The sequence below is a fragment of the Bos taurus genome, chromosome 14 (assembly GCF_002263795.3).
Source record: "Bos taurus isolate L1 Dominette 01449 registration number 42190680 breed Hereford chromosome 14, ARS-UCD2.0, whole genome shotgun sequence".
Classification (NCBI taxonomy): Eukaryota; Metazoa; Chordata; class Mammalia; order Artiodactyla; family Bovidae; genus Bos; species Bos taurus.
Window position 1 is genome coordinate 47,630,394 of NC_037341.1, and position 25,813 is coordinate 47,656,206.

The following is a 25,813-nucleotide window of genomic DNA, read 5'->3' on the forward strand; positions in this document are numbered from 1 at the left end:
GGTAATTTGTGTCTTTTACTGGAATGCCAAGGTTGGAAAAGGCACAGTGTGTATTTCTAGTCCTTTTCTTGAATGTGTAAACTTTGATTCTTACTAATTAAATTGTTTTGCAGTGTTACTTTAATGCAGTACACAGCCTAAAATGCCTTTTGGAATTTTGATGTTTTACTTGGTGGCTCATGTAAACATTTTGCACAAGCTCCTTTTAAAGTCAACATGTAAAGTTGTTGAGCATATTCCATTTTTCATATTAACTACTCTATCTACATTACTACCTAACTTCGGGCTTTCATTATCATCTCTTGCTGGAATTATTGTGGTAGCCTTTTAACAGGTTTCTTGCCCAAGTCTTTCCTTTTTAGTCCATTCTTCCCTCCAGAGTGATACCTTAAAAAAAAAAAAAAAAAATCTTGAAGTCTCAGAGTGTCACTTTCCTACTTTAAAACCGTTGTCTGGCGCCTCCGTACCTGCAGAGTAAAGCCCATGTCCCCCTGGCCTGTGACACTTTGAGATTTGGTTCAGGTGTGTGGTTTCCACCTTATTTCTTCTTCCTTTCCCTGTGCATATTATATAGTATGAGATTGTTTATAGAGCTCCTTAAAAATTTGGAGTCTTTTATACTCTATACCTTGCATGGTGGTTTCCTCAGGCTCAGCTATAGCTCTTAACTTTTTCTGCCTGGCAAGCTCTTACCCATCCTTCAAAACAGCACAGGTTTTGAACCTCTGTAAAAAGTTTTCTTTGCCCGTCCCTGTATTCCCCTTTGTGTTAACTCTGCAACCCACACACCTTCAGTTTATCGTGTGGTATTGCTAATGGGATTTCCAGGTGGTGCCAGGGGTAAAGAATCCCACCTGCAATACAGGATATCTGGGTTCAGTCCCTGGGTCGGGAAGATCCCCCGGAGAAGGCTTGGCAACCCACTTAAGTATTCTTGCCTGGAGAATTCCGTGGACAGAGGAGCCTGGCAGGCTGCAGTCTATGGGGTCCCAGTGAGTCGGACACGACTGAGCGACTAACACAAACATTTCTAATGTGGCTTTCTTACTTACTCTGAGCTGCTTTAAGTCAAGGACTATGTCTTGATTTAAAGCTGGCTGTCAACTTTTACCTTTGTATCTGGAAATTGAGATAGGTGCTCAAGAAATAACAGGCGGAAGTCATCTGGAACTGGAGAGCCGGGATTCACTCTGTAGTGATGTTTGAATATCTTTTCACATCCTTCTATTTTTAGTGTATTATGGATGATTTGAGCCCATTTGGTCACACATCTTTTATTTTCCAGGACCTGTAGACTTTGTTATCCTTTCTGATTAGTAGGTAGTCAAGATATTTACAGAACCATCACAATAATATGAAATTCCCTCCATAGGGCTTTATCATCGTCTTTGAACTTGGTGTAAAATCAATTCCTGATGTGATGCTAAATGTTTTATATTTTAAGTAATATGTTTTTAATTCAGAATACGGAACCCTAAACAAGCTTCATAAATAACACTTGTAAACTCTTCCCTAAGGCTTTTGTGATTTGTTGTTTAGTCCAGTAGAGAAGCGGCTGAAATGGGAAGTTTAGTATTCATTTTCTTCATTGATGACTTCCTGTGTTTAATAGTAGGATTAGTCTGTAATTGTGTTCTCTTTTCTACTGTCAGTAAAGTTTATTGTATTAAAATGCTGAGTAAAATCCATGTCCCTTTCCTGGATACTAATGGAAGTAGCTGATAGTGTGAGGTGATGGAAACATTTTATTTCTAAACACTTTTCAGTTTGCATTTGATTTCTGTTACTCGAGGGGACTGATCCTTCACAGCTGTTAGAAAATGTAAGTGGGTTCCTCTCCTGCTGTGCAGATCTTTCCTTGTTTGGGAACCTTTGATGGCACAGTAGGGGCTTTTAAAAGTGTCACAAATGTAAGGCAATTTATATTGCAGTAAGTGTAGAATTTTGTTGTTGCTGTTTATGGCAGAAAATTGAAAGTTAAAAGTAAATGGAGGAGGAAGGCTACTGAGCATGGTGTGCTCGTGAAAGCGGCTCTTTTTCGAATTAATAATGCCATAGCTCCTGGTCACCTGGACTTTCTCTCAGTTTTCCTCTTCCATTTCTTCTCTGGGTTCTCTTATTGGTGAATTGAAAAATAAAAGCAGAATAGATTGATGGATCACAGACAAGAAGTAGCACACATTTTGACTTGATTAATGCTGAGGTTAAAATATGTGGGAGAGGGATGCAATCAGCAACCCCATGGTGAAAGCAGTCTATTGAATGGTCTGTGTTTTGAACTGAAGGGTGTAGTTATTACAGAAATAGTTCTCCGAGTACTCTGTGAGGCCCAGTTGTTAGCACATTGCTGAGAAAAAGAACGCACTCTGTGGTTGAAGAAGATGCCTCTTCAGTACGTGAGGCTTTTACCACTTAGCGTGGAGATGACAGCCATCACATTGGAATACTAACCTTAGCAGCAGATGAGATCCTGAAGCATGTACACATTTTACCAGATGTTCCATTTCTCTTTAGGGCAAACTTCTGGTTAGTTTCTTATATCAGTCACTCTTTAAGAAATCAGAATTTGAAGTTCATTTTATGCAGACTGTGGCTATTTATAAATAAGAGAAGAGGCACAGGCATTTATAACCTGAAAGACTGGGTGATTTGCATAATATCAAATAAATTGTCCTACAGCCACATTTTATACTTTTGTCATTGATACTGTGTGTGTATATTCTGCACGAAAAGGTTTGGGAAGATGCATATTTCAAGAATATACTTCTTATGAAATGAACAGTAAAGTAGTGTTCTTTGTTGGTTGTGCAACAACTATTTATGATTTACATATTCCTTCCCAAAAAGTATTTGAAGCAAATATGAGTTTCTTGCTAATTTGACAATTTAAAACATTTTATAATTGAACAAATTGTAGATATTCTTAATCATAACATCTGCAGGATGTTGATTTATAAACACTATAAAATGTTTTCATGCTATGCATACTTCCTGTAGTGTATGCTTACAGTTCAAAAGAATTATTTTCTTATCTATTTCCTTCAATCTTTGAATTTTAGCACTGGTCATAATTCTGAGTCTGGAAAAGATTTCATGATATTCCAGATTTCTGTGTTTTTCCTTCCCATCCATAATGGTTTAGCAGTTTTATGTTAATGTTAGGAGTGTTAACTTTGTAAAAGTAGTGATCATGTTGAAGAATGCATCATCTTGTTTCTTTGGAATAATATGAATATAATAGCTGCAAGGTAATTAAAAATGAGTATTAATTGAAGAAAGGGAGGAATCTGGCATCTTCTCTTTTGGAAACTTTGCTTTACTCGTGTTCATTCTACATCTTCACTTTAGTGGGGGATCCAGCAAGGACAGTTTTATAGTGCATTTAAGAAGATACACTCTGTTTCTTCCTACTTTCAATCAAATATTTTGGAAAAAGCCCTCATGTCTGCAGGACTTCCATCTGGTGAAAACTTGATCCTTTCTGCCCAGTTTCATCTTGGCTCTCTCCAGTGGTTGTAGCATAATAGCTTCTCTTTGAGATTAAAACACAGAACAAAGACAGGCTCTTTTTATTAATAGTTAAGTGAAAGGCTACAGATTTGTGAATAGTCCTTTTTCCAGATAGAGAATTATTAGAGACAGGTTTTATTTTCTTCTTTAAAATTCTACATTCTAAAGTTGTGCTACCGTAATGGACGGTTCTTAAACTTTCCTTGTCTGTAAAATGGGGATAATAATACCTACACCATAGAACTGTTGGGATGGCTACTAATAAATGTAGACTATTATTATTCATCTTGTGGCTTCGGAAGAATAAAGATGGGCAAAAATTAAAAGAATTCAATGTATGTAACCTGCTTGGGTTGTATAATCATTGAGCACTGTTTTGACCAGAGCATTTACAGAACAGCATCTTTGTGATAATCAGAGATTTTATTTTTTGCTTCTGCCCAATTTTGGTATTGTTTCCTTACAGTTCTTTTTATGGATATTAATATCAGTCTTTTTTAATAAATTTTTTATGATTTAAATAAACATTTTTGCATTTGTCATACATCCCTATCCACACGCACCATTTACAAATTGAGAAATTTAAATAGACCTTGTTAGGGACTGAATGTCTGTGTGCCTCCAGAGTCCATATGTTGAAACCCTAACCCCTGTTGTGATAGTACTTAGAGATGGGGCCTTGGGAGGTAATAGGTTAGATGAAACCATGAGGGTGGGACTCTGGTCTGATAGGATTAGAGCCCCTATAGGAGCTTGCTGTCCTTCTCTGTCTACTATGTGAAGGCCCAGGGAGAAGGCTGGCAAGCTAGGAAGAGAGCCCTCACCAGGAACTGAATGAGCCAACACTTTGATCTTGGATCCCCCGGCTTTCAGAACCATGAGTAAGTAAACTTCTCTGGTATTTTGTTATGGCAGCCCGAGCAGATTAGTACACAAGGAACACTCAAAATTGCAGAAGTTATGTAAGGAAGTAGGCTGATCTCTGATACTAAAGAGATAAATTCGGTATTTAGGGCATTGTGACAATGTCTGGACTATGGCCTTATCTGTTCTTATTCCTGATAGGAGAGCAGATGTGTATTGAAATTTTTGTTTTATGACACCGTCTGTAAGATGTTACTGTTTGTGGATGGTAGGTGTTCTGAGATATTTTTGACCTTCAACAATCATATGAGTGTAGTTGATTTTCTCTGGACAGGCACTTAGTGTACTAGTCATAATTCAGTGTCAGATGATTATCATCTAAGCAGAGGTCCTGGGGAAAGTTTGTGCATCACAACCATAGCAAACAGCATATCAACATTTCGTTTTTATATGTTCTCTTGATTAGGTTGTTGAATCGAAGTAACTGGCAATTGGAAGCTAAGACTTATTTCCAAGAAATCAAACATTTCCTGCTCAAGTGGCTTCATGCCACCCTGCAGGTCTTTAGTAAAATTCCATTTTAATTTTGTAGGAAAGGTAAATTTATTAGATACAGACCAAGCACTTAGAATAATGTTCGCTATTTACTTATTGCAGGTAATTTAGTCAGAGTATGCATCGTCTGCCCTCTTAAATGTGACCTGTAAAGTGTTTTGTGAGGGCATTTGATCCATGGTGCTTCTGACGACAGGGATGTCTTTTTTAAAAGAGTTTTTTCATTTGGTTTTGAGAAATCCTGGAGAAAGGATCGTAATATTACTTGATCTATAGAACAGTAAAGTAGAAGAGAGATGCTTAGGGAGAAAGAAGTAAAGTAAAGCTTCTACTGCTTTTTTGGCAGTAAAAACAAATAAAATGAATATTTGCTAATTACTGTTGGTAACTTAAGTTTTTTTATGGCCTCAAATGAGACTCTTCTGACCTCTGTGCTTGGACCCCATTGCGGAGCTTCCTTTTCCCAGTGACATGCTCGAGGAAGCAGTCTTCTCATCTTTGCACTGCTTTCCTACTCAACAGCCTTCGGCTGATTTTGAGTTTTGCTGAGAGCTTAGTGTGACTTGATCCCTTCAGTGTCTTGGACAATTCTGTAGCAAATGGACCCTATTTTTATGCTCTTTGATCTGAATGTAGCCTTTGACATTATGAATTTGTCTGGTGGACCCTCTGCTGAAGTTCCATAGTAGGAACATCTGGTTTACTTCTTGAAATGCTTCTGTTACTGAACTCAAAATCTTGCATCTCTTTTTTGCCTTTTCTCTTCCTATCTTATCTATATCTTTAAACTTAACTATCACTTTTGTGAGCATGCAAATTTTGTTATGAATTAGAGAACAGAATGTACTCTATTTGAACTTTCAGCCCTTGCTAAGTTTTTCTTGTTTTAAGTACACTCTTTGAATTGTAAAAAATTAATAGAACAGTATTTCAGAGAGTTTGGAAAAAGGAAAAATTATCCATCTTATATCTTTAATACAGTGATAGTTAATAATTTGGTATATTTCCTTCTAAGGTTTTAAAATGTGTTTAACATTTTTAATTTTAGAGTGTTTTTACCTTTTTTATCTTTCATATTATATTACATTAAATTCCTAACCCAGGGATTGAACCTAGGTCTCCTGCATTGCAGATGGATTCTTTACCAGCTGAGCTACCAGGAAAGCCCTTTTAATCTTTCATATTATATTACATTAAATTATTGTATTATTGAATGATTTCCCTCATTGTTGTTTAAGCTGTATTGCTTTCCAAAGAATTATTTCCAAGTATAATGAATCTTGTTGCTAACGATGGACAAGAGTCCCATCTATCAGAGCAGCATTCAAAGTAGCACTTCTTTTTTTTTTTTTTAAGTAACACAAGCAGAAGTCGCACTGTTGCAGAGAACCTTGTAAAAGTGACAGCAAAGTTAATGAGAAATGCTGTGTTTGGAGAGAAGGTGGAGTACCTGTATCCTTCCCTTTACAAAATGACGGCTAGTTAATATTGTGTACTTTCAATTGTGTAGAATATGCAGAAGGACTTGCTGTTATATGTGCATGTTACTAGATACTCAGCTTCACTATTGATGTGCACAAAAGCATTCAGTCTTAGCATATATGTTACTCTTGTATGAAGGAAAAGTGCCAGGTGATTTTATTGTTTATCATGGGAAATCCATGATTAAAGAGAAGAGAGTTTTTACTTAACTATTTTGTGAGTTATATAGGCCAGAAAAAGTATATTAGGGTACTGATAGAATACAATTGTATTTTTGACAAGAAAAGAGCATTGCTGCCACAGTGCCTGCCCACACACTGCTTTCTTTACAGGTAACAGGTTCATTGGCTTTGCATCTGAACTCTTATGAAATTAGGTGTCTTTTAATCCATGGTGTCTTGGAATTAAAATTGCCAACTCTCTTTCGTATGCTTAGTTTTAGACTTGATAAAATAATGCTATTATGCTTTCTAGCCTTAATTTAGTATGGAAGGAAATATTGAAAATAATAAAATTAAAATTTCAGTCTTTCAATATTTATCTTTATATTCAATTAAAAATGTGGGACAGGAGATTAACTCTGACCCTGCTTTTCTAACCTGCATGTAAGGAGAAAGATGCCTGCTGGAATCTTTGTATAGATGCCTTCTCTATAACTGTAGCAAGTGCCAATAAAAACTATTTCCATTTCTTCCTTCAAATAATTTGCTGAATGGCATGTTTTAGCTAAACATACAATACCATGAGAAGCTTTACAGTATTAATTTTGAGTAAAAGTATCACACTTTTAAACATTGAGATTATGATACTGGGATGAGTAAAGTGTTCCTACTTTACTGAGCTTTGATAGTTCTAGTTTATTAGAGGAAGAAATTGAAGAGATAGCTAGGCCTATTTTAAAAACTACATCTGTAGCTCTGGAACTTGGTGAAATCAAGGATTAGAATCTAGTCTGTTACATTCATTCATAAATGTAGGATCATCTGACAGTAAAAATACTGGCTGCTTTTCCTGATGACCTACAAGTCTGATTAAGGAACTGCTAATTTAGTAGAAACAGAAGGAGAAAAGAAACTTCTTAGATATATAACCTGTACTCCAAGTCTTCCATCTCCAGGCTGTATATTTAAGCCCCGGAGGTAAATGCAAATCATCTCTGCCACTGATATACAGCAGTTTTGTTTGTTTTTAATTTTATTTAAACTTTTATGTATGTAATTAAAATTAGGGTAACATTTTAAAAACTCGAAATCGGTGGTTTTTCTGAGTGCCAATATCCATTTAAATGTTCTACAAATGATTCACGTGTGAGATTGTTTCAGTGCTTCTTAGTATGAACTGAAATTGTGTAGGGAGGAAAATTAGTGTTTTTCGACCCTCTCCTCCTCCCTTCAGAGATCAGCCTGAGGCCTGTTTTCTTTGTGAGCACCCACATACGCTCGGTAGTCTAGCACTCTTGTCACGTCTTAACTGGGATTCTTGTTACTTCTTCCCTTCTTCTGACCATTCTTCTTGTTAGGGTTTCGCGATTATATTTTTAGTGAAACTAACCCCGCTCCCATTTACCTCTGGAATGTTCGCACCCAAAGGCCCATTAGAGATAATTGATTCCACTTTAAAAACCTGGAAAAGGAGCACGTGAAATTTTATTCATGGAGGATTTTTAGCTGGTCCATGCCTTAACTCTGAAAATGTCAGATTTCTCACACGGGTAATCACTGCCATTTTGCCACTGTTTACTGTGATCACTGTCACCATGTGATAAGCATTAATCCAAATCATTTTTTTCATTTGAGGTAAATTAAAAATTAGATGATTTTTAAGCTGTATTTTTAAGGGCAGTTTGGTTATTTGGAGGTTTTCCTCTGCCTTATTTTATTGTATATAATGGCAGAGCCATTCAAGTCTGCTGTTTTCTCAGTCTGCAACTATTCTTTCGCACTGTATTATTTTGCAAGGTAAGTAGCCAGGCCTTTGATTCCCAAGCTTGATTTCCTGGTGGTTATTAACAGAGCTAGTTTGTTCATTTTAAAGGCCCAGAAAACTGTATGGGATTACCCAGTTACTCTCTTTAGGGAACATTGAGCATTTGAGTAGACCCAGGAATGCTAGCTGTCCCCTTGTGTCATATCCGCTCCTCTCTACTAGAATGTCAGCTGCGGGGACCTGTTCTGTCTTTTTTGCCCTGTTTCTGGACAAGCATGTTATAGATTGCAGTGTGAATATATGAAGGGACGAATTTGCTATTCAAGATTTTTCTTCCCCGAAATAGAAGAAGGAAGCATCTATAAGCTGTTTGTATTGCCTTTATCTGACTATCATAGTCTTTTCTGCAAGGAATAGATACATATCCTTTGGGGATAAAAGAGGGCTTTTGTTGTTAAGGTGATACTACCTGGTTTGAAAATGCTTTGAAACATTGCAAATACTCTGATTAAACTTATTAGCTTTGTAAGTAGGTATTGTTTGATCTGCCTTTGGCACATTTTCTAAAGCCTCGGCACAAGCTGCGGGCTCTATATCTGGATACTGCAGTGAGGGACAGTTTTTTTTTTTTTGGTGGTTTAAGTGAGGGTTGAACAATCAAGTTCAGGGAAAGTAAAACAAAGATAGCCTTTCCCTAGATAGTTATTTATGCTTCCCTAGATATTTATTTATAGTTGTGCAGTTTATTTCTATCAGTGTAGTCCATAGAGGTTAATTCTATTTCAAACATCTGGCAGGATCCTGCCTGCCAATTGTGGAAGAGAATTATTTGGTCTGTTTTGTAGCCTTCCAGCATCTTTCTATAATAAATTTTTTTTTTTTTTTGCCTTTCAATGATTTTTGCTTCTCACCTGTACTCTCTATTTCATCTTCTCTCTGAGAGGCCCACCATAGAAAACCATCTTCAGGAGCCTCAGATTACATAGTAGCATATGATTAGAGCAGCTTCAGTAATGGCTTCTAGAGGTTTCCTTGTGACAGCTGCCAAAGACAACAGGATCACTGGGTTGCTTGAGGAAGGCTTTCAGTGTGTGTGACTCTAGAACTGTATTCCAAGGGACGTTTGCAACATAGCAGAACACAGTTTATGCTAAGTTTATTTTTAGAATGTAACATTTTTACTAGAGACCAGCTTTCCCCAGAGTATGTATTCATCTCAAATGAAGAAGGGTTACCTCTGTGTTGGGATCACCACTCCTTGCCTTTATTATTATTATTATTATTTTTCCACTCCTTACCTTGAGACCAGTCTTAGCTTACTATTAATAGCTCCAGTCATATCACCTGGTGGGTAAATGCGAGTATTTTCTCTTGTCCACCCTGGGAATTACTAATCTAAATTGCAGAGTCGTTTGGATGAAACCTCTGTCCACCTTTTCCCATGATGGACTTCCTGGTCTTGGTAGGACAGGGGTAAGAGTGACCATCTGTTGCATGTCCTGCTGAAAACTGGTGTTTCCTCGGGAACTTTGGCCTGTCATTTCTACTTTTTCTGATGGTGTGTCTTTGGTGATCTGTTTGGCTGCCCCTGAACTGAACTGATTACTACTTCTCATCTTGTCTCTCCCTGCTGCCCACCACCCCCCACCCCACCCCCCACCCTGCCCCGCCTCATCCCCCTCCACGGCATGCTTAGAGGAATGGTAGTTCTCTGAGAGCCAGGATCATGTTTGGCTCATTCTCCACTGTATCTCAGTGCTTGTTACTCTTTGTTGGATCTTATCCCCTTTGAGAATTTAGTGAAAGCTTTACACCCTCTCTCCACAAAAGCATATATTCATATGGTTTTGGGAAAAGGAGATTGTAACAGGGAAGTAACAGGGCCTCATTGAAAACAAGCCATGAGAATCAAACCTCAGATTTATTGTGGTGGCTATGAGGGTTTCTGCTTGGTCATGTTCTCAGCATACACCTCATTATTCCTTACCATGTAAAAATAAGTTTGGATGAAGCTGAGCGTGTAGGGAGTTGGTGATGGACAGGGAAGCCTGGCGTGCTGCAGTCCATGGGGTCGCAAAGAGTCGCACACGACTAAGTGTCTGAAATGAACTGAACTGAGCATGTAGGCAAAGAGACAGGCAAGAAAGGGTTGGATAGAGGGTATGGTTATTTTGTTGATGTAACTAATCTGTAGAAAATTATTTCCTCTTCCTAACCTTTCCTTTTTTGTAACTCCTGTCACTTGCCATTCCTGCCAGCTTTCCCTTCTTTGGGTTGTATTTAAGACACTCTTACAAGATTATATCCTTCAAGCTTTAGACCCCATGGACTGTAGCCCACCAGGCTCCTCTGTCCCTGGAATTCTCCAGGCAAGAACACTGGAGTGGGTTGCCATGCATTCCTCCAGGGAATCTTTCCTGACCCAGGGATCAAACCCAGGTCTTCTGTGTTGCAGGCATATTCTTTGCCATCGGAGCCACCAGGGAAGCCCCTTGCTTCTGAGAACATCTTTAATACGAATTTTCTAATCCACTTGTCCTGACCTTTGAAGGTAAAGGAGTGGATCACCCCAGTAAGCAGTAGATGGCACATTGGAAAGGTGTGTGCTGTACTGAAATTGAGTCTAGTCCCGTCACTTGGGTGGGCGGTATGCCCAGTCAGTGTCTTGTGTAGGGGGCACGCTGCTGCTCAGTCTCCTTCCCGTTTCCACTCCTGTTCTCAGTGTAGTTTGTAAAGTCACCTGTTGTGGGGTGGGGGAGGAAGCTGATTTCCTTCCTTCCTTCCGAAGAGTTACAAATGGAATCAGGAGATAGAAACTTATATAGTACAATGCAATTATATTGTTATATACACAGTAATAATAGAACACCCAAGATTACCTTTTCTCGAAATCTAATTTCTGTAGCTTGTCTCTTTCTTTATTGAATCTGTTCTTTATTGTACTGAATATAATTAGCTTATAGTTTTAGTATCTAAGAAGTATTTTTTTCCGTTTGTAATCCTTTTTCATGGTAGGTTGTTTTTTGATCCTATTCATATTTGCACATGTGAATTCTTTTTCATGAAGTTGATGTTACAAATTCATGGACTTTCTTGTCACATATACTACCTCTGATTCTCTTCCCCAGTTTCCTGATTTCTCTGTCTTCCCAAAATGCAGATGAAAATGGGGAATTTACTCAATACTTGGGGACCAAGTTAACCAAACCCAGTTCTCAAAAACTTTCGACTCAGATAAGTTCCATAGGCTCTAGATTGTAAATAGCATTTCTGAATAATAGGTGACAGTGCAAACCTGTTGAACTCTTCTTGAGGATATTCAGTAATCCTCAGAAGGCCTTTGCTTTGTTGTGAAGGCTTTCATTTAATCCTCTTTATGACTTCACGAGGTTGATACTGATTTATTCTCATTTTACAAGAGCAGACACCTCGGCTGAGATAATTTGTCATAGGTCACACAACTAATGTGTGTTAAATTTAGATGAGGTCTTACTGAGTTTGGGCTGCCATGACAGAATACCATAGACTGGATGGTTTGAACAACAGGAATTTATTTTTCAGTTTCAGCTTTGAAAGTCCAAGATCAAGATGCTATCAGGGTTGGTGTCTAGTGAACACTGTCTCCTTGGGTTGTAGCCAGCTTCTCACTGTGTCCTCACACAGCCTCATTACTCAGTACTGCCCATGGATGGAGAGAAAGGAAAGAAGCTCTAAGGTATCTCTTCTGATAAGGGCACTTACTCCCTTCTTGTGAAGGCTTCAGTCTAATGACCTCAACTAAAACCAGTTCCTTCCCAAAGGCCCTGTCCCCACATACCATCACATTGCAGCCTTTAACCTACAAATTTGGGATGGCCACAGTTCAGTCCATAGCAGACAGGATTCAGACCAGGCTGGCTACTTCAGATTCTGAATAATCTTGTGCCGAATTCTCTGCTCCCACACTTTAGGAGCTTTGGTATCCAGATTATTTGGTGACTCTGTTAAATGTAATAAGTTGGCCAGCAAAAGAAAACTCTTACTGATACATGTGTATGTACTCCTTCAATACGGCCCAAGTGGCATAGTGGTAAAGAATCTGCCTGCCAAGCAGGAAATGTGGGTTTGACCCCTGGGTCGGGAAGATGCCCTGGAGAAGGAAATGGCAACCCACTCCAGTATTCTTGCCTCAGAAATCCCATGGACAGAGGAGCTGGTAGGGTACAGTCCATGGGGTTGCAGGGAGTCAGACACGACTGAGTGACTAAACAGCAGCAGCAACTCCTTGAATATCATATGTATTTTACACTCCTTTTGCTAAAAACTAAGGAAAATAAAGGTAAGAATAAATAAGAAAACAGAAATCATCTCTGATCCCACACCCTGGAGAACTGTTGCCATTACCATTTCAGCGTATTTCTTTACCATTTCAGCATATTTCTTTCTAGTATTTCTCTTTAGGAGGAGGGAGCAACTTTCACATGTGCTTTTTAAATTTTTTTCTTCTTGGCCTCTTATAAGCAGTTTCCCAGTTAAAATTCTAGAAAACTTCTAAGTGCTTTTTGCCTTGGAGAAAACAGATTTGAGAGCTACTGAGCAGGTAGAGTATTATATGAGCTGAATATGGGAGAAGGTGGTCAAGATTGGTGACTCAGGACCTCTCAGGGAGGGAGAAAACAAAATTAGTAGGTGTGTGTGGAGGGTGGGATTGATAAAAGTCAGTGCATGCTTTTACAGAGTGCATTACCTATGGAACTCCCCCTTGAAAATGCTCGTTACAAGCAAGCAGTCGTCCGGACTGGAGGTACGTTTTTAAAACTGCCATCATCAGATGGTTGGAAGTTGAAACCACTGTTTTCTAGGTGAGGAAATTAAGGTACAGAGAGATAAAAGCGTTATTTAACCAACAGCTCGTATTGAAGGAGGGACTGTCTTTAAAGATCGTGTCAGCATAACTTCATCAAGCTCCCAGCACAGGTGATGCTCAGTAAATGGTTTCAGAATGAACAGGTTTGCTCCTACACAGCAAACAGTACTTCCAAGAAGGATCATTTGCTCTTTATTTAAAGCGTTCAGTGCTTACTCCTGATGCACCCCAGTCTGTTTTTTTACAGTAGTTCAGTAGGTAGTTTGTTAGGTAGTTTCTTATAGGATGAAACTGTTAATTCATTTCAGTAGCCCTTCTTTTCTTCTGCTGCTGCTGCTGCTTCTGTTGCTAAGTTGTACAAACTGTTTTCTGTTTTATGAAAAAATAATCATGAGACAGCCTCTCCTTGTTTTATTTTAAAAACCTAGATTTATTTTTTTAAAGGTAAATCAGTTGTAATTGTTCTATTAGAAAAATGTTTTTGCATCTCAAAAAGCTGCATAATAGTTTTCTTTAAAACCCCACGTGAAAATTTTATTTTAGGGTTAAGAACTAGAGAAAATCTACTTTGAGATCTTGGTTTTCCCCCTTTTGGATAATATAAATCATCATGTTTTCCATTTTGCCTTGATTGCCATTTGTTTGTCTAGTCACTAAGTTGTGTCTGACTCTTTGCCACCCCATGGACTGTAGTCGGTGAGGCTTCCTTGTCCATGGGATTTCTCAGGCGAAAATACTGAAACAGATTGCCATTTCCTTCTCCATTGATTGCCAGTGCTCAGAGCTAAATTTGTGTGTTTTAACCAAAATATCTGTGGCTTGCTTCACTTTGTTCAGGTCTCTGCCTCACCTTTAATTTCCACCTTCTTTAATTTTACTTCCCTTAGATGTGATTTCACTGATTACATTTTAATGCAAGCTACTTCCTGTGCTTCATGAACATGCTAAGATGGAGATATATCAGTTTTTATCTGTCTGCCTATCTGGGGCTTCCCTGGTGGCTCAGTGATAAAGAATCCGCTTGCCAGTGCAGCAGACTCAGGTTTGATCCGTGGCTTAGGAAGATCCCCTAGAGAAGGAAATGACAACCCACTCCTGTATTCTTGCCTGGAAAATCACATGGACGGAGGAGCCTGGCAGGTTGCAGTGCACGAGGTCATAAAAGACTCAGACACGACTTAGTAAACAGCAACATCTACCTATATATGTATAATTTTTTAATGATTGTGACCATTCCCTAGTACATTAACAACAATCACAATTTTGACATATTTCTGTTAGCACCTCACTTTGTGCCAACATTAAACAAGTACATGGTATATATATCTGTAAATATGTTGGAGTGTTATTTGTCCTCATGAAAAGAGCATGAAATATTTATTTTTCTAAATCCAGAGATTCTCATTTGGTCTTCTAACATTTGTGCTCTTCATTGTAACAAGTCATATTCATAAGAGTATGAATTTGTTGTGTATATACATAGTATTTTCTGTGAAGAATCCTGTTTATTTCATAGGCGACTTCTTCTCCAGGTGGCGCTAGGGATAAAGAACCTGCCAGCTAATGCAGAAGGCATAAGAGATGCAGGTTCGATCCCTGGGTTGGGAAGATCCCCTGGAGGAGGGCATTGCAACCCACTGTACTATTCTTGCCTGAAGAACCCCTATGGACAAATTTACAACTATATGAATTTGTTGCAGTAGTATTTTCTGTGAAGAATCCAGTTTGTTTCATAGGATACTTCTTGAGTTACATTAAAACCCCTTAAAAAACCCTCTGGCTTCCAATAGTTTTCTAAGCTCTTGCTGGTTTTAAAAGGTAGAGTAGCACACACATCCCCTTCCCCCCTTTCCCAGATTGGCATACAGAAGAAGTTACATGTCAGAATTCATAAATACTTTAAAGAAGAAATTAAACCACCCAGAACAAATGAACAGTTTAAAGGATATTTCTGGTAAGATTAAGAAAGTATTTTTGTTATTTCATTTTAAATAGAATAGATTCATGTCTAAGTAGAGTAGAATTTATATTGGACACTTTATTGTGGGAAACTGAGCTTTTACCATAATTCTTAAGCAATCCCAGAGTGATCTTAATAACAGGTATATTAACTGAGGGGAAAACAGATGAATACATAAATGCAGACTTGGTGAAGAGACTATGGACGTTTAAGAAACGTGTACTCCACCCTAAGCAGCTGCTGCTGCTAAGTCACTTCAGTCGTGTCCAACTCTGCGCGACCCCATAGATGGCAGCCCACCAGGCTCCCCCATCCCTGGGATTCTCCAGGCAAGAACACTGGAGTGGGTTGCCATTTCCTTCTCCAGTGCACGAAAGTGAAAAGTGAAAGTGAAGTCGCTCAGTCGTGTCCAACTCTTAGCGACCCCATGGACTGCAGCCCACCAGGCTCCTCCGTCCATGGGATTTTCCAGGCAAAAGAGTACTGGAGCGGGGTGCCATTACCTTCTCCTACCCAAAGTAGACTCTTATTTAATTGTTTTTTTCAAATGCACATTCTGTTTGCTTAAATCTACATCTGCTCCTAGCTTTGAACATTGCCTGAGACGTATGTGTCACTTGGCAGGAAATTGACATGAAGGGGAAAGCACCGAGTAGTTGGGGTAGAGCCTCACAGTTGATAACCCATCCGCACTCGCTGTGACCTGTGGCGCTGCTGGGAGGGAGCTTTGTGATAATTTTCTTACAAGCCGTCCTTAGGACAGCCCTAATGCCAGGACAGATAGGAAATTTTGATGTATTTTCCCTGTGATGCTTGTGGTAATCATCGATTTGTTTCAGAGTTGTGGGGTTTTGTTTGTTTGCTTGCTTTTAAAGCTGTTTGCATCTCTTGGCTGAGCTTAGTTTGTTCTTGCTGCAAAGAGCATGTATACTACATCTGGTCTCTCTTTGTTCCTTTTCTTGATGTGTTTGTGCATCTTTGATCTGAGCCAGTGCTTGGTTTCAAAGTAATCTTGGCAGAAGTTTAAAATACTAACATAGAATGCAGTGCTTTAGGAGGTTGATTATATATTTGTGATAATTCTCAACTTTGACATTTAAAAATCCTTGATGGTAGTTTTATCACTTAAAATCTTACTGGTAGTGCTAAATTATTGGTTAATTTAGTGAACAAACATGCACACGCTATGGTTTCTGAAAACCTAGAAATTGTGTGTTTCTACTCTCTCTCTGTTATGCTTTATTGATTCAGAAATAATTCTCTCAACTTTACTAATAAGAAGAGATGAGATCCTGTAAATGGGTGGTTGCCTGGCTTCAGAGTCAGAAAGTCTGAAGTCCAGTTGAGTCCTGCCCCTTCACATGCTGTAATACACAACTTTTTAAAAAGATGTCAATAATCATGATTGCTTGTCTCATTAGAGTCATCCTGAGGAAGAAAGTCAAGTACCATGTGTAGACCTCTTAACAGGAAGGCTGACTTAATAAGTGCTCACTAAGTGCTAGTTTCTTTCCTGTTGCTTAGCTCTCTCCCTTTTTCTCCACACTATGTCAATACATATGCACATTTTAAAATGTGGTTTTATTGTATTTTTTAAATGATTTAGATTTATTTGCTGCAATGTTAAGTAGTCAAATAATAGATCTGTTGAATTGTTTTTAATTTTTAAAATTTAAATTAGATTATTCCTTGGTTCCTTAACTGTTCTCTAAAAAGACATCTGTAAGCTCTCCCCAGTTCACTGCGTGCCCACCTCCCCCCCCCCACATCTGCCAGACAGATCGTTTTAGAGTATGTTTCAGTTTTCTTCTTTCAGCTCATCCCCACCTGGCCAACTGTGTTAATTCCTTGTTCCTGTTTTTTTGGTGATAAATTGCATTCATGAGGGCTCACTTAAAATAATAAAATAAAGATGATTTTTAAAATGAAGGTGGGAAATTTGAGGTGAAAAAAATACTAACTGATTATTCTGCTGAACTGAAAAGCTTCTAAGCCACCATCCTTCCCAGTGGTCTTAAGGAGAACTCAAAGTCTTATTTGGTTGTTTGCCAGTGTGAGTCCCAGCATAGCGTTTAAATAGAATACTGCATATTATTTTCAGTGTTTTCATATTTGGAGATAAAAACTAGGGAAAGCCCTACAAATGTGATGGATTTTTGAAAGGAATAGTTAACTATTGGGCACCCTGCCTCAGTTAAGACAGTTTTAGCTCTAGGCAATTTAAAATTGCCTGTTTTGAAAAGAAGATATCTGGAAAAAGTGAATATGAATATACTGGTGCCAAACTGAACAGTTATTCAGTATTGTAAACCATGCTGTCCTTTGCTTGGGAGAGGCTTAACCAATTAAGATGATTGTAGAGGTTGAAGAGATTTATAAAACTTCATTTTTATAGCCTTCCAAGTTTTGTAGCACCACCTCAGTTGCATCTAAGTGTAGTTTGTGTATTAGTAATTTGAGTTGGCTTAGCAGTAACTTTCAATTTGTCTTTGAAATTCATTTGCTATGCACTGCTTCTCCTCAGTTGAGAGGGTGTGTTTGCTTTTTAAATGAACAATGTTTAAAACATTCTTTCATAAACTTCTCACTACACAATTCTGAGCCTTTCTGTTGAGTATTATCATAAATTTTGAAGTATTTCCCTCTCCCAAAAGGTTTTTCCTTGCTATTCATCTTTGGGAAGTTCTCCAGAAATATTTAGCCATTAACTCAGAAGTGAGTGTCATTGGTTGGAGTTGCTGCCTGGGCTTCTGTTAAATCCGAGAACTTGGAGAACAAAAATGAAAGTGTCTGTAACCCTGAACCAACTCAGCAAAGTTGCCAGTAAAAGCTTGTTTATTATTTCATTAATCCGCATTAGCTCCACAGTAGGGAGCTGTGGCACTTTATATCAAGGAACTTTTGGTTTTCTTTTCCTTCTCCTGTGTTTCTTTTTGCTGATTCTCTTCCTTCGGAGGTGTGAGGCAGTCCCTGGCTAGAAGTGAACCTATCTCCCTGTGTAGTCACATCTTTTCTACCCCTCCTTTAAAACTCCAGCGGGGGGTTAGGGGGTATTAAGTGAGGATGACCGGGAACGAGAAGGAAATGGCAGCAGTCCCCACTCGCCAAAGCCTGTGGGCTGGGACACCCGTCCTCACAGTCCCTTCCAGATAACATGAGCTCCTCTCATCCCAGTTCATCCAGTATCCTAGCTAAACTGGGTCTCTTGTTCATACCTCACCTACCCACCTCCAGTATCTCTCCCTTTCACCTCCAGCATAACTCCTGAGAGGGATCAGCAAAGCCACTAAAGCAGTGGCATTTGCCTGGGAGATGAGAATCTGGAATGACCATCCCTTATTTCCTATGTGAAGTTTGCTGCCGTGCCACTGTGTCACAACTCTCTTCCTTCTGTCAGAGGGATAAATGCGTGTCAGCTGGTGTGGCAGCTCAGCTACGTTGATTGGTGGGAGTGTTGGGAGCACAGTTTTGAGAGAGTTTAGCTTTTGTAGGGGTTGATTTTGTACGTTTTGAGAACCTGGGTTGGAGGAGGAAGGGAAAAACTGAGAAAGGCGCCAACAGTCTGTCATGTCTTGTGTGAGCGTTAGAGCAAGGACACGGACCTAAAAGACCGCAGAGATAAAAATTCACTTGGCTGTTTTTGAGTTGTCTCTTGCTTGCATATAATAGGGTAAATATGACTTCTTTAGAATTTTTTTAAATTAAATCAAAGTAACTTCTTTAAGCTTTGCTTCCCTGGTACCTCAGTGATAAAGAATGTATCTGCCATTGCAGGAGACACATTGGTTTGATCAAACCCAAGGTTTGATCCTTGGGTCTGGAACATTCCTTGGAAAAGGAATGGCAACCTCCAGTATTCTTGCCTGGGAATTCCCATGAATAGAGGACCTTGGCAGGCTACAGTCCTGGGGTTGCAAAGAGTCAGACACGACTGAGTGCCTGACCACCGCTTGTTTACACTGTGCGTTTCCTGGAGCCTCTTGTGTAGTTGCAGCAAGGACTGGGCCTCAGTGCACCACCCAGGTTCACTTCGGAGCTCTGGCACCCCAGCCTCAGCTTTTCAAGGGTCACTTGCAGTCTTTTTAGATCCTTTCTTTCCCTGTGATACCTCCAAGAAAACATTCATTTTAAAAAAAAAATGTGTTTTTTAATTTAAAAAATGAATGGTTTAAAGTCTATAAACCAAGATGAAGAACGACCTGCAACTTCACATATTTTTTGTGTAATAGTGAAATTTCAGTTCATTGTAGATTTTTCAAGAACAGTTTTATTAACTCCCCTCTCATTGTTCTTAACCCTTAAATTTGTTTTTTCATCATATGAAAGCTCTTGTGACCTTAAAAATAAATTTTTATTACAATGGTAAATCCATAAGGCAACAGGCTTCACTCATATCTCTTAGTCTCTTTTCTCGCTGAGAGAAATACTTCATTTTCCTTCTTATCCTTATTCAAGGGGCTTTGAGGAAGGTAAGACTCTGTATGAAGAAGGAATCTGGATGTTTGCTACCAATTGTAAGATGTTTTACTTCATGCTTCCTGAAAATGCTATTATTAAATCTGTTGTATTCAGGCTGTTTGACTTATTAGTAAGATTAAATATTTCTTAGAGATAGGCATTTTTATTTTAATTATTAATGCCTGCTAGAGGCCTGGCTTTAGTTTATAGAAAAATCATTACTTACAAGTAGCATATCCAGTGAGCAGTGTGGAGTCAGAGCATTTTGACTGGGATGAGCTCTCAGATCTTTTTGGAGATAGGAAAACTGAGCATCAGAGAAGGACAGCAAGATCCCCCATGAGAGAAATCCCAGCGCCAGCATGAAAACCTAGATTGCTAGATTCCAAGTCTTTTCTTTATTATTATTGCAAGTTGGTAGAATCTGATTTGTGCTTATTTTGTAACTAAATTGTACGTTGACAGGTGTTTAAGAAGGACCTGTTTTAAAAACAGCTCATCCCATACAGTCGTGTTCTGCACTGTCAGTTGCTTGTAATTGATCTCTCTCTCTACTTTCCTGTCCGTCTAAAACAAATACTAAATTTAGCTCTGGCTCCTGTTTTACTGGTAATGTTAGAATTTTTCATTCATAAATTACATTTGATTAAAATTTACTAGCCAAATCAGTGATTTTACTTTAAAAGAATTGTGAAATTTTAAAATAGAGATCATAGTAGTGGTTCTATCCCAGTTTTATGTGGTTGATGGAAATCTCTTAACTGGCTAGGAAGGGGATCTCTTATATGCTTGAGAGTGAAAAAATTAAGAGAAGAGATATTTGATACAGGATCACCGTATTAGTTTTAGACTGCTGCTTCTTGAGACCATCATGTTGTATATAAAAAGAAAAATTCAAAAAGCACTTAATTCTGAATAGTTGATGAGTTGGCTGCCATCTTTTATCATGAGAAATACAACTTTGGTTGGAATAAGCAGATTTATAATTTCTTTACCTAGTAACAGGCGTTGAAAAGACCATGTCCATCTGAGGAAGTTTCTTTTATATTCTTTGATCCTAAATTTTGTTTGATTTGTAAAACCATAGCACTGTGGCCAAGGAAATGACATTTAACCCACTTTTGCTGAAACCTGATTAAAAATTTAAAAAATGAAATGGTTCGATTTGAGTTAAACAAGTATGTTTAAGTGCATTTATTATACAGAAATAGCTTGACTATTACACTAACTATAAAATTTTCTCCTGTTTTACGTATTTGCTACTCATTATTGGGCTATATTGCTTTTTAAAATACATTATTTATTGTATTGTCAATTTGCACCGATTTTCCTGGTAATACGGCTTTGAGTTAATAATGTACATTAGAGTCATTGACAATAAAAGTTAATTCAACTGTTCCGTTCCATACATGGTGATTAGCATATGACTTATCTAATAAGTAATATTGATTACTTAATGTAAAGGAACTCCCAGACAAGAAAAAAATTCTTTTTAAAATTTAGCACATGCAGCAGGGGGCACCAGACGAAGGCAAAAATGAATTCTTATATTTTTAATCAGCTGCAGCTTGTGTCCTATTCATACTTAAATCATGTGGTAGTTAACTGTTTCCCCATTAGTTTTCTTGATGGTTTTAACTTCTTAGTTCTAAAAGCTTTGTTGAAAACAGTGATAACTACTCTCAACTTATTCATTCAAACAAAACTTCTTACAGCCAGCCAATTTAGTAATTCATAAATTTCTTCTTAAAAGAGACCACATTTAATAAATAATTACTTGTTTGCAGTAAAGCATTATTATTACTGTTAATATTACTATTAAAATTATTACTATTATACTATATTATATTACTACTAATATACTGTCATTACTATTAATATTATTAGTTTTTAAATACTGTTTCTACAGAATGTTTTTTGGCTAATGAGAAAAGGAATGCCTTAATGATTTGAAGGCTTAATTTGTTTTCTTTATTGTAAAGTGAGTGAATTTAAAAATCTGGAAAAATGTTCCCTGTAGATAAGAAATAGCTGTATAGAAATTTGTTTCCAAAAAGGCTTGTTTTTTCATATAGGTGATGTCATTAAACAGTTGTTCTTTTGTCCCCCTCGTGCCCATCATCTAGTCCAATATCAGATGGAGATGATGCGGAGCCTGCGCCATGTAAACATCGACCACCTCCACGTGGGCTGGTACCAGTCCACATACTATGGCTCGTTCGTCACCCGGGCCCTTCTGGATTCTCAGTTCAGTTACCAGCATGCCATTGAGGAGTCTGTCGTTCTCATTTACGGTTAGTAGGAGTTTCCTTTATTATTCTTTTCTTCCCTTAATATTATTGCTACTACTATTTTTGCTTTCTGTCTTTTTGCCTCTAAGAGCAGCCTGGCAGGCCTTCCCAAGTAAATACCAACCCTGTTTCTGCAGCAGCCTCAGCAGCAGCTAAGTCTAGACAGGGTTTCCTTCTTTCTGTTTATTTTTCTTGCTATCAGAGCCCTGATGTGTACATTTTGGAATGCTGGAGTAGCTGCTTCATTTTTATTCCTCCATCTCCCCTCCCTCATTTGAAGGGGCTGGTGGAACTAGACCAGATGTCTAACAAACCCCGATTGCTAGAGTGTCTGGCTCTGTACGTGACTGACCAATCATAACACAGTGTGCCAAGTTTTTTTTTTTATACCTCTGACAGCAGCGTACAAAACCTGGACTGTTTCTTAGCACAAAGATTTTTTTCTTTTCGGCCGATTTAATGGTGTTTCCTCAAGCTCTCCAGACCAGATGTTCTGTGCTGTATCAGAACTGTAGGCAATTTAACAGCTTTATAGCCTTCCCCCTCCCCAAACACTCACAGTTTGCCATATCTGGCAGACTTGCATATAGTTTCCAGCTGAGAAGTAAATGTAACGTCCTGAGTATCTGTCAGAAAAAATACTAATGAATACGATCAATCTTATGAGCTGCCCCCAAATTGTTTCAGTATGTTAACAATTGGATTACAGTAAAGAACAAGTTGTTAAAGTGTACTTATATTGGCTGGAAACATTGCATCATCAGACCTTGATGAATTTTCCACTTGTTTCAATCTATTTTGGTTTTCATTTTATCACCTATTGCTAAAAGTTTCACTGTGTTAAGTTTCAGGCAACATGAATGTTAACACAGGTTTTAGGCGAATATTGGCATGCCGGAGCCGTTATCATGCAGCAAGTGCTAAGCTCCCTTACTCTTGGAGTGTTTAAGCAGTTAGTTTTGACAAAATTAGTTTCTTTAAAGCTAAAAAGACACTTGTGATTGCACCTTGACTTTAGTGGTTTTGTTTTTAGAATTTGCTTTAACTAAAAAAATGTGAGCAGTGATTATTAGGATGGATAAAGTGTTTGCAGGGCCATTCATTTAAATTAGGGACAGAGGAAATACACAAGTGCATCCAGGGAGTTTTCATATTTAATATTAGTATTTTGCTTTTAATTATGCAAGATATATATAAGATGTATGGAACATATGCTGTATTTAATTTTTGTCAAGATTGCTGGTTCCAGTTGAGTAGACCTGAAAATAACTGTATTTTGTATCTTATATTTATAGTTTCAGGTGGAAGTTATTCTGCCTAGTATAAGTAGGATGATAGTTTTTCACTTAGCGTTTGCTATATTGCTTTGAATCTGCTTCAGATTGTGCTCTGATCTTCATTGATTTTTATTTTATTCTTCATTTATGTTTATTTTGATCTTCATTTTGCTAAGATTGTACAATAATTAACAGAATGTGCTCAGAACCAGTGTCATTTGAGCACTGGTAGTGACAAAATTCTTAGTAATTTCTTTCTCTTTTCTTTATTTGAGATCCCATAAAAACTGCCCAAGGGTCTCTCTCACTAAAGGCATACAGACTGACTCCTAAATTGATGGAAGTTTGTAAAGAAAAGGATTTTTCTCCCGAAGCGTAAGTGTTTGGGGGCCTATAAGGCATATGTTAAGGACTGGGCATTTTTCTTTTAAGATACTAGTTTGCCACACGAATTGAGTCCTCGGCGGTGGTGCGGTAATGCTTCTGACATGTGGACGGTAGAAGTGTCTGCATGGCTGAGTGCCCCTTGATCTCTCCCTTTCCATGTTTAAACTGTTCTTTATGGAATGTCTCATCTGTTGTTCTCACCATGGGTGAATGCAGTTAGAATGAGAATTAATTAGCTACTGGATTTGAAGAAATACATGATTAAATAAAAGGAGATGGGATGAGTATTCAGCGGCTGTCAGATTGTAAGCTCTGTGTCAGAACAGTTGTGAGCCGTTTGTCTTATTTTCTGACCTCCTGTTTCATTGTGGGGGACGGGGTGTGGAAAGACAACGTTTTAAGGGTTTAGTAAGGAGTGTGGCTTTTGGGAAATTTTATAGGTGACAGGAATGCAGAGAACTAATTATTAAAGCTGTTTTGTGATCCTGCATAATGGCACTGGGATATTTACATTAAAATTTTTTTTAATTTCAAATTCTTTCATTTTCTGTTAATTATAGGAATATGTATTTCTTAATAAATTAAAGTTAGTGGCTTTGACTTCATTTGGGACAGACAGTTCATGACTAATTTCCCATTTGGCTCCTAAAGAAATTAACATACAAAGAATTTTAAAAGAAAAGCTAACTCATGAACATCTCCTGGGTATGGTAATTATAATTAAACTGTGAGAAGTTGTATTCTTGCTGTGTTTTCAACCATTGTGTGTGGAATAGCCTGTGAGTGTCCTGCTCATTGTTAATCTCTTTGAGTTCAGTTGGTTTTTAAAGTGAACTTTCCAAGAATGAGAGTATTTCTCTTTTCTAGCTGTTTGTTTTAAATATTTTAGATATAGATTATATAGCATAATTTCATATGACATTTGCATTTTTTAGTATGTGGAATTTCAAAGATACCGGATTATGAAGAAAGAATTGTTTCTGTGGCCAAGAGTCTTATTTTCTGGTCTTACAGCTCCAACTCAGATCATTTTCCGAATTGTTCAAATCACTCAACTTGTGCTTGATTCTGTAATTCTCTCCCTTTTTTAAAGATTGCTAATGAAACAAACAAAAACCCTGAAGAGGGCCTGTAATTAGGAAAAATGTAAAATGTATGAAATAGTCACTTTAACACTTACTTCTGACCACCAGACTATAAAGTATTTTTAACATGCTTTGCAGATTGAAAAAGGGAAATATCACCTTTGAGCACATGTTTGAAGAAGTGCCGATTGTAATTAAAAATTCACATCTGATCAACGTTCTAATGTGGGAGCTAGAGAAGAAGTCAGCTGTAGCAGACAAACATGAATTGCTCAGTCTTGCTAGCAGGTAAGCAACCCTGTCTCATGAAAAGTCCCCCCCCTTTTTTTTTAAATCACTTTCTGCAAAAGATTTTTTAATTTAGACATTACCTGTGAAACAAGGGGAAAAAAATGACTTAAGCATGTTGGGAGGTTCTTAAGACATAGTAACAGCACGTAGTACTTGTCCTGCTGCTGCTGCTGCTGCTAAGTCACTTCAGTTGTGTCCGACTCTGTGTGACCCCATAGACGGCAGCCCACCAGGCTCCCCCATCCCTGGGATTCTCCAGGCAAGAACACTGGAGTGGGTTGCCATTGCCTTCTCCAATGCGTGAAAGTGAAAAGTGAAAGTGAAGTCGCTCAGTCGTGTCTGACTCTTAGCGACCCCATGGACTGCCGCCTACCAAGCTCCTCCGTCCATGGGATTCTCCAGGCAAGAATACTGGAGTGGGTTGCCATGCCCTCCTCCAGGGGTCTTCCCTACTCAGGGATTGAACCTGCAGTGCCAGGTCTCTGGCATTGCAGGCATTCTCTTTACTGTTTGAGCCGTGAGGGAAGCCCGGAAGAGCACCATGGTTATTGATAAAGTGAGATGAGGTTTGAATACTAATTACCTCTTGTCATTGTAGCTGACAGCTGCCTTGCCGTGTCATTTTTGCTTTGAGATGGTAAATGCCCATGGAGGAGGGGTTTTTTGATGTGGCTCAGCCTTATTTATTGTACACGAACATTAGAGGCTATGGTATTATGTCTGGATACTTAATAATGTGTAGGAGAAAACCAGAAATGCTTGTTTGTTTTACTGTGGCAGTTGCCCTTGTTCAGATGTAGACTCTGTATAGCAGTAAACTTTCCACTTGAATTTTCAATCAAAATTAGAATTTTCTGAACCTGACACTGGTTTTTGCTCTG

At 38.2% G+C, this 25,813-nt stretch overlaps 1 protein-coding gene across 1 annotated transcript in view; it reads left to right on the forward strand.

Annotated features, from left to right (window-relative positions):
• Positions 1-25,813, forward strand: part of EIF3H (eukaryotic translation initiation factor 3 subunit H) — a 97,278-nt gene that overhangs the window by 58,236 nt on the left and 13,229 nt on the right. The window contains exons 3-5 of the mRNA NM_001025322.2: positions 21,728-21,895; positions 23,445-23,544; positions 24,780-24,929. Coding sequence (NP_001020493.1) covers positions 21,728-21,895; positions 23,445-23,544; positions 24,780-24,929 — 418 coding nt within the window. The remainder of the gene's footprint in view (positions 1-21,727; positions 21,896-23,444; positions 23,545-24,779; positions 24,930-25,813) is intronic.